Raw genomic sequence first — 9,713 nt, 5'->3', positions numbered from 1 at the left:
TAAATCATAAACTGTATCAGCTGTTTTGCAGGCGCCATATTTAACTGGGCTAAAAAATCCTCTTCAGACATTAACATGTGAACACGACAGCGGAAAACGGTTTCCGAAATTCGGTTTTCGTCTTTCTGAAAATCAGTCGCTTGTAAACGTAGTGACACACAGATGTTATTGATTCGCGTAAATTCAACTAATGATAAGCAGGTTAACACTAATGATCTAGATCACAACAGACTTTTTGTTCCCATTTCTTACTTAAAAAAAAAAAAAAATCTATTTGACAGTGACAGAATATGTCTTAAAATGACATACATACCAAAAAACTAAGATGATGATTTTTTTGAAAGTGATGTTTATTTACAAGATTACATTTTCAGACAAGACCAATGAATGCTTTTTATGCACACAGTTATTTAATATGATAATCGGTATTTATTTACTGATGTTTTTGATAATAAACCAAGACATAAGTAGAATGTGTACTGATTAAGCCTGTTCTCGAACAAATCGTTGATGGAATATTTGTGCTCATTCACGTTTCCTCAGTGTCGTCTAATTCGTTTAGTTAATTTCATTAAATCTAACGTCTATGTCCCACCTAGTTAATCGGATTCTATTTCTGAATCTATGGCGGAAACGTGATTCTTGTCATTCGGAATGGATAAAGGGTTGAAGAAAAGCTGCGAGACGAGATGGTCACCCGGAACGGTAACCCATAGCTACACGAGTCGGTAGCTGTTCTGTTGTGCTTACTGTTTAATAAAACCCTTTTGTTCGGTCTTAGTTCGAGAACATAACGTCTTGACAACTATATCATTTTGCTGATTTAAAACTAAAGTGACGCCAACATTTCATGAATCGAAGAAATATGTACCGTAATCTACATAAACTAAGTCTAATTTTACTTCTAAGTTTAGTCGCCAATACTGTATACCTCTAATCGAGTAGCCGATTCTTGTATATGAAAAGCTTCCTGAAATTCAAACATATTTTTTGTGTTTCAGAAACTATGTCATAGCCTTTCGCGTTGGTTAATGTCAGAGGAAAAAATTCATTCGAACTGACCGGCACGTCCTCCTCACTTTACGCACTACCAATAACAAAATTTCTCAATATTTCTCAATGTGTACAGAGTCCGTGAAACATACACAGTACGTCAAATTTTATTTTTGATAAGTAACACAACAACAAAGCCAGGAGACATGTCGATACATCTCATGCTGCAGTACTTGGATCCTTAACCGGTTTGAGTCGGTTTTGTCCGGCATGAACTTCACTAGGAAGTGGTGGCAGCACAGTCGACGTGAGTAGCGAACCCCTTTCCATTTAGTCGTCTGCCTGCTTTCGCAGAGCAAGAAGAACTTTGGTGGTGATAACATTTGTGTGTGGAACTTCCTCAGTCGTCGGCCTCTACTGTGAGTTTTAATTATAGTGTTTATAAACACATTTTCCTTAGATAATAAATCGTATATTGCGATAAATTATACCGTAATTTATAATTGATTGCGGAAAGAAATATGTGAGTCTCTGGATGCGCCTTACGCGTACGCTGCCAGCAGCGCCGTGTAATGTTCATTCTATGGCGGGGATCTTTGCAGTTCGCTTTCGTGCTTGTTTGAAAACAAAGCGCTGTGATGCGTGGTGGTAGCTGTATGTTTGTAAACATTATGTCGACATTCTGTGGAAGGTACAATATCACCATTTACAGTAGTTTTTGATTAATATTTTTGAACATATTTCTTTAGGAAAAATATGCTTTACCATAGGAGCTACAGTGCTGTGTAGACCGGCCTTCTTCGACATAAATTGCCAATTCTGTCAGGTTATGAAATTTTTTGTATTGATCGTAGCTTTAAAACATTAAGAACTGTTTTCGTGTGTTGTAATAGCTGTTTCAGTAATAGATGTTTATGTGCATTTTTCCGCATGTGAGAGCCAAGAAATGTTCTGTTGGTGCGTACCGGTAACTTAGCTGAATTATAAACTCCAAATGATAATTACTGTGAGGATGGGAGGCATAGAATACCCGGATAGATATTTGTATTATTTATGTACAGAAACGAAAATGTCCCTTTAGCGAATAGAGATTTGTTGATGAATTTGCTCCACGTAGTTTTTATTAATTTGTTAGTGATTGATGTTTTTGCTTTTTTGTGTCAGGTTCATCTATACGCACAAACACCGTATGGTGGCGTCTGCTGCCTTTGGTTACTGTAACCCAAGGAGACAACTTCTCTCCTTGATGAGTGCCCTGCCACACACAACTCGTGAGAGCAACAGTGTGACAAGCTTGCTACAGGGTTGGCCTAGACGTTGGACAAAGACTGTTCGTGAGATTCCTTTAGATTGAGCAGTGTGCCTTCTCAGTCAACTAAGTAATTCATTGGAAGGAAATTGTTGCATGGAGCCTATTGCAGGCAGTAGAGGTTTTTAGTAAATAGTATCTACATAGCAGTTTTTGCTTTGTTGTACCTGAATATTTTGTGCCTGTAGTTACCGCGCCCTTGTAACTTTGAAGGTTCTTTTTTAAATTTGTGCCATTTGACTTTTCAATCATGGTACCACCTCCTGTGTTTGATGGCACCTCAGAGTTGCTATCGACTGATGTACCACAGGCAGCTGAATCGGATAACCAAACAGCAAGTTCCTCCCCACTTTCGAAGTATGCTACCCCAAGATCATGCATAAGCCAGTCTGAATCTGACGAGACACCAACCCCATCAACTGCTCTCCAGACACCAGAAGAGACATCTCCAGAAGATGAGAAAAATGTAGTAATAAATTCACGGTCTCCAAAGAAGTCACAGGAGAGAGATTGTCCTGAGTCGTCACCTCTTTTGGCCCATGATACAAAGTCACACACTCCACCTCCTGCTTGGTCACCTCTACAAACACCACCACTAACATCCTCGGAAGAGAAGAATGGCTCAGTGGTGGTCACGGAAAACCCAGCATATGGCTTGGGAAATGGTGGTGTGAAATTTGAGGAAGGTACAAAGGAACCAGATAGTGATGATGACCGTGACAGCATATGTAGCAGCAGCCATTCAAGCAAAGAAGAACCAGCTAAACCAAAAATTCCAGATGGTGGTTGGGGCTGGGTGGTGGTGGCCTCATCTCTTGTCATCAGTATGATAGCTGATGGCATCAGCTTCTCTTTTGGTCTGCTATATATAGAATTTCTCAAGCACTTTGGTGAAAGTAAGAGCAAGACAGCATGGATTGGAAGTCTTTTCATGGCAGTACCTTTGTTGTCAGGGCCTATTGGAAGCGCACTTGTTGACAGGTGAGTCCCACAGTGAAATTTGCATTGTTTTAAATCCATAGATCTTATATTTGTGTTTTGTCTGTTGATTTCAATTTCATGCCTTAATGAATTGTGTCTGTTATAAACTGTGCACTAATGGGCTTATGGCTAAGTTTTAAAAATGACTAGAACTAGGTGAAAACATGAATCATATTGTGCTGAGAAAACTTAAGATATCCTACTACATCAGTCATAATAAAGTATATGAGTTCTTAAATGTTTCATAAAAATTGCGCAAAAAATTGTGCGGCTGGTGATTTGTTGATGTTGTCAGATAGCTGGGCTTTATTGCCTTTGGATCGAACAATGCTGTGGTTGAGACACTAGTCGCATATTCAGAATTTGTGCGTGTGACCAGCCAGCATTAGATTTGCTGTTGTTCGTCTAAATCATTACAGGAAAATTCTGGGTGAGAGTTCTTTTAATAAGACCGTAGCCCACCTCCCACATCTTTTGGTAATTGAAACTCCACTCGAACAATATCACCATCAGACACAATGTTAAGATATTATTTTATTACCTGTTTTCTAACATTGGAAACTATAACAACATTTTTGTGATGAACATGATGTTCATCGTAGTTTCATGCAATCAATTTGGAAGGAAATTGAAGCTGTTAATCACTGAATGTATGAAACAAATTTTACCTTTAGTTTTGAGCTGTGTGTTGTTTGATAAAGTAACTCAGCATTTGGCATTCTTGATGATTGGGAATTTCAATTCTTACATAGGCGATGTTGGCAGTCCTTAGTCCATCAGAATTAACTTAAATGCTCCATATGTTTTTGTTCTCACCTGTTCTTCTATTCTTATGAAAACTTAATAGCATAATCATTAGAGACGTAGCACCAGCTCCATTTTGAGAAGAACTGTGAACACCGACAGTTGGGGTTCTCTTGAACTATTTTGTCATCCACTGAAATGAAAATTGAGAAACGTAAATTTATATATTGAACACAGGTTCCGCTCTATGGCGTTTAATACTGCAAAACACAATACACGCAATATCTAGGTTGAAATCACTCTGAATGTAAATCAGGTACTAAGTTTATGATGTATCTGTCTCCTATTGTGACTGATATTATAATGGTTCGATAGTTGTAACAGACAAGCACATAGGAAAGGGTGGCAGTCTCCTAAGTTTTTAAATAAAAGACCATGATTAGAGTTAAGAACTACAAAGCTCCACATAATATTATCACCTGTAAATTTAGCAGTCTTATGATCCTGGTGTTTGTGCCTGTCTTCTTCTCAATGCTTCTGCTATCTTCATATCCTATCCTGGGTTTTCTGTTGATTAATAATATCTACTGTAATGTTTGTGGTTATGTAACTAAAGTTTCACTGTAATTATTATCACAGGTATGGCTGTCGCTGGATGACAATAACTGGTGGCCTCGTTTCAGGCCTTGGATTTACTCTGAGTGCTTTTTGCAACACCATTGAGATGATGTACTTGACGTTTGGTGTGATAGCAGGCCTAGGTCTGGGACTGTGCTATGTGACTGCAGTTGTTAGTATTGCGTACTGGTTTGACAAGAAGCGGACTTTGGCAACTGGTCTGGGTGCCTGTGGGACTGGTGCTGGAACATTCGTTTATGCTCCAATGACAACTTACTTCATTGAGACATATGGTTGGAGGGGAACGACTCTGCTTCTGGCAGGAACTTTCTTCAACATGTGTGTCTGTGGTGCAGTGATGCGTGACCCAGAGTGGTGGACACTGGAACAGCAGAAACAGTCTGCACTGTCCAAGTCAGCGCGCACCTCATCCAGTTGTGGGTCAATTTCAGCCAGGTCAGAAGCCAATGACTTTCCTGGTGTTGAGGAAATTCGTAAACTGTTAAAAAGTGGCCAAACACCAGAATACATACTAACAACACTAGCCACTTATATAACATCAGATGGTCCAGAGTTGGAAACTGGCACCAAAGATAAATCTGAAGATGGCTTGAAGACTCCAGTATACAGCTCTGTTGTCAACTTGCCAACATTTGTCCGACAGAGCGAAACGGTTAGTTTTCAGTGTCCTTACTGTTTTGCTTCCAGTCTGTGAGGCATGTTATTTAGTATCTATTGTACTATGATGTGACCACTTTAATTTATGCATTGTTTGCCTCATGGTTGGGCATTCAATTATTTATATATATTCCTGGTATAATTTTCTTGAAAGAATTGTTGTGTTTTAATAACCATCTCTGCGTTATGTGAATTGTGCCCTGTGTCTCTTTCTGCTTCTGTCAATTTTCATGAAACATGTTCTGAAATGGAGTTGAACTGTCAGTAAGCTTTTTGTTATTATGTACAGTTAATCTTCGACTTTGCTATAATAATAATTTCATCTGTCACAAAATTTGATGTACTCTCTCTCTCTCTCTCTCTCTCTCTCTCTCTCTCTCTCTCTCTCTCTGTGTGTGTGTGTGTGTGTGTGTGTGTGTGTGTGTGTGTGTGTGTGTTTTAAGCACTTTAAATTTGATTTATTTCACGTTCAGTACATATGGTCCCAACATTTATTACTGCAATCATATACAACTGGCATGGTGATTGTTTTTAGATTGTAAATTTTGTCATATTGTGTGCAAATATTGAAGCAATAAAGGGAGGGGGAGGGGTGGTATCTCAGCCATAGACATGTTTCTCTCTTTAAGCTGTCATTTAGATGGATTATGAACCCTGTAATTCCACTATGTCAACTTAAAATTCAGATTACTTGATCCAACAGCTTCAACCATGTATTAAGTGTATAAAAATTGTTTGGTTGGGATCTGCCCTGTATCAGGTCTGCACTGATTGGCATGAACTTACTTGTTACTCAGTATTCTTTCCTGTTGTCAGTTAGTTTTTTACTCATTGCCAGTTATTCTGTTTTACAGATTATTTGGTGGCAGGGAGGGGGGGGGGGGTGAGGGGGGTGTAGAGATCACCACTTTTATTGTTGGATAAATAATGGGCAACCGACTTAGGAGTGTGTGTAAGGAAAGGAACATTAACCCAGAATAACCCTGTTGATTATATAAACTTGTTACATCATTTTATATCCCTTTCAAATTTTATGAGCTTTTTTCATACAATATTGCCAAATCAGTGACTGGAATTATTTTGACTGCAAAATTGTTGCATAACCATTGGGTAGACACTCTACTTACTGGATGCATGTGCAAGTAACTTAATACATGCCTCAGAGTATCTAAGAATCCAGTTGAAGAACTTTAATAAATTCCACACTATCAGCAGTGTTTATAGGCATATAACTCTAAAATGAAATAGGACTTAAATTGGTAATAATTGATGCATTTGATGGTGCTTCACCAATTCACAACTAATCCATCACCTTTCAATGTAACCTAGACCTTGGGCTGTGCTACAGGTTAATATGTCACTATATCTAAGATTTCATATGCACATCCATTGCCCTCGCCAACTAACAACCAATCACCTCCCAATCTAACCTAGACCGATGGCTGTGCTACAGATCAATCTTTCACCATGACCTTAATTCCCAAAACTAATACTTACACAAAGGAACATTGTTGATGATGTTCTGTTTTCTTTCAGTTTGTGCATTATCATTAGGTTACAGGCCGAAGTCAGTATTCACTATCAGTACGTTCAGGGAACTCATTATTTCTTTGCTGATATTTGGTGGTGATATTGCATTATTGCTTTATTTTGGGAAATATAAGTGTGCACTCACTCTATGTTACTGTATTGAAACTTTTATATATGGAAACTTACAGGGTAGCAGCAAGCAGATAAGAATACTTTCATTGGTAGCAGGATCTATGATAATCTGCCCATAAAAAAAAAGGGTGACAGAGGGCAAAAGTGTTTTTAAATGTTGGTTACATGTGTTCCTTCCTAACAACTCCTTCTGTGTCATACAGAAATTCTAGAATTTAGAAAGATATAGTCAATTACAAATGCTCTCTCCTCTCTCTCATCCTCCCCCCCTCCCTCCTCCCTAAAACACACACGCTTAAACAATTTAGTGCCACTGACCATTCCAAGTCATATAGGTCTTTAGTGTGTCGTCGTTTGAGGTTGCATCCTTTGCGAGCTGTAATATTTAGTTAAGTAATACTGTATCTGGGTAGACTTTGTATCACTGCCATATATACTGTGATTAATAATTACTGGCAGGAACTGAATTAATGTTCTGTTTCCACTACTGTGCAAAATATAATCATCACTTATATGTCAAGGTGATTTGCATACAGAAATGTCTCAGATTACATTTTCATTATTTCATAAGGCTAATGGGACACACTAGAATCAATCCCAACGCTCTCCACTTTGCATACCTCCATCATCTTGTGGATTTATTTAACTGTACTTAGTGTTAATGGTTTCTACGTAAGATTTTCTGGGCAGTTTGTCATGTTGTCTCACAACAGAAGATGAAAGGCTGATTTAATGCAAGGCTTTGAAACTTTGTAGATGTATGACTGATAAGTACACTTTGTGCATGATCGGAAACTGAACATGTGTTCAGTACTTTACCATAATTTTAAACCTCCATATATCTGCATTGTTTTCAGATAATTTGAATCGCGTGTTGCTAATTATTTCATCGAAAGTATTGGGGGTCTGTTCATAACTTCATTGTTACTCTGATTCTGTGTTTGTATAGTGTGCATCTTTCTGTATTAGGTGCCATTGGAAGTTCTGGAATCATTAAGTGCCAACAAACGCATTTTTAATGTGATACTGGAAAACTATCCAAGCCTGCTCACATGCCGAAGCATTTCAGACAAAGGTTTAAACCTCTTACCAGCACAAGATATGGTGGCACCTGATGCCCGTGTTCCTGTCACAATGTCCATGCGTATTAAGAGGCAGAAAAAGGAGAAAGAAGCACCTCATGTGGAAAGTCAAGACCCGTCTGCTGCACCATTACTAAATTCAGCTGCAGCTTCTCATGCTGTTGTTGTTAAAACACAAAGTAATCCAGTTCCAGCTATCCGTGATACCCAGCAAAACTTCAAGAAGCAGATTTGTACTGCACCTACAGCCCCACATACCAACTATCTGAGAGGGATTCGTGTCCACAGGTTAGAATTATTATTACATTTTGTCTCTTTATGTTAACGGTTATTTATTTTCCATTTTTACTCAACATTCAGTCATGCAGATAACGTCAGGAACCAAATGCATTTGTATTTTAAGACATAGAACAAAATGTATCAGTTTTATGAAATAACCATGTTTTAACCATGCATAGGTTTTGGAATGTGATGTGAAGGCGCTAGTATAGATTGTCTGTCTCACAGAAAGTGATTTTTTTTTTTTTTTTCATCATTCGCATTTCTCCGTGGTGTTGAAGCCTTATAATTAATTTACTTCCAGTTTACCATGTTTTTATATACTAAGTACAAGCAGAGTCCAAATAATTTAGCAGTAAAGGAGACTACTCACTGAATAGCAGAAACACTGAGTCATTGACAGGCGCGCACAGAAGAGAATGAAAACTTTGCTAGCTTTAGTGAGTCATCAGCAGTCCATCAGGCTTTTTTTCTGGTTATATGCTCCATTCACACAGGATAATTCCACATGTCCCTAGATAAATATTTTTTATTGTACCAAAATTGTATGAATGGATACTACAACAACATAGAATATGAATCAAAAATTTTAAATTGTGGTCACTCGCTCTGAAGGTAAATGTGTATGAGGACAGCCTTGCAAGTTTTTACAAAAATAGTGAAAGAAAGACATTTTTTGATACAAGTAATTTTATTCTCTCTCAACATATTTGTCTGCAAAATTTATATACTTTTCCATGCATTAGAATCAGTTGTGGAAACATGTTGCTATCTCAAAAACTTGGTTTAGGAAGGATTGAATAGCTTTTTAAGCTGATTAAAATCTCTGTCCACACTTTTTCTGTAGTGTTATGACAGCAAAATTAAATTGTTAAATGATATATCTGATGAAAATAGGCAATTAGACAATAATTTGATGATTTCTCAATCAGTTACTTGACGTGCTTTGTGACTGCTGGCATTGTGTTGATGAATAATGATGTGACATTTCTGGTTGTTTTTCATGACTTCATCAAAGGCTTGTGGCAAGCAAATGGTTATATAGCATTAAGCATTTACTGTTCTTTGATCTCCTAAAGCAGTGGTCTGACCTGTCCAGTGCAACCAAAGAAATAAGTGACTGTTTTCTTGGAAGTGCCTCACGAGCAAACTGCTTTTGTTGGTTTTGGTTCCCCTTTGAACACCCAAACAGTTGAGTGCTACATTGGTTCCTGATCATATGAACATATCCAGTTTTCATCTCTTGATGGTCACATTTTTTAGGTATTTCCTAATGTAAGTTGACACTAGCTTGTTTTTGAGCTTTGGCCAATAGTTTGGAATCCATTGGGAGCAGATCTTTTTCACAGACAAAATCAAATGTACTG

The 9,713-nt window shown here is 37.9% G+C and overlaps 1 protein-coding gene across 1 annotated transcript in view; it reads left to right on the top strand.

Annotated features, from left to right (window-relative positions):
* Positions 1–1,304: 1,304 nt before the first annotated feature.
* LOC124595865 overlaps positions 1,305–9,713 on the top strand; it is a 32,427-nt gene continuing 24,018 nt past the window's right edge. The window contains exons 1-4 of the mRNA XM_047134772.1: positions 1,305–1,412; positions 2,158–3,283; positions 4,667–5,318; positions 7,955–8,355. Of these exons, the coding sequence (XP_046990728.1) occupies positions 2,553–3,283; positions 4,667–5,318; positions 7,955–8,355 (1,784 nt within the window). The 5' untranslated portion in view covers positions 1,305–1,412; positions 2,158–2,552. The remainder of the gene's footprint in view (positions 1,413–2,157; positions 3,284–4,666; positions 5,319–7,954; positions 8,356–9,713) is intronic.

Source organism: Schistocerca americana, chromosome 2, assembly GCF_021461395.2.
Source record: "Schistocerca americana isolate TAMUIC-IGC-003095 chromosome 2, iqSchAmer2.1, whole genome shotgun sequence".
In the NCBI taxonomy this organism is placed as follows: domain Eukaryota; kingdom Metazoa; phylum Arthropoda; class Insecta; order Orthoptera; family Acrididae; genus Schistocerca; species Schistocerca americana.
The sequence above is the reverse complement of the archived record's forward strand: the minus strand, read 5'-3'. Positions and strand labels throughout refer to the sequence as shown.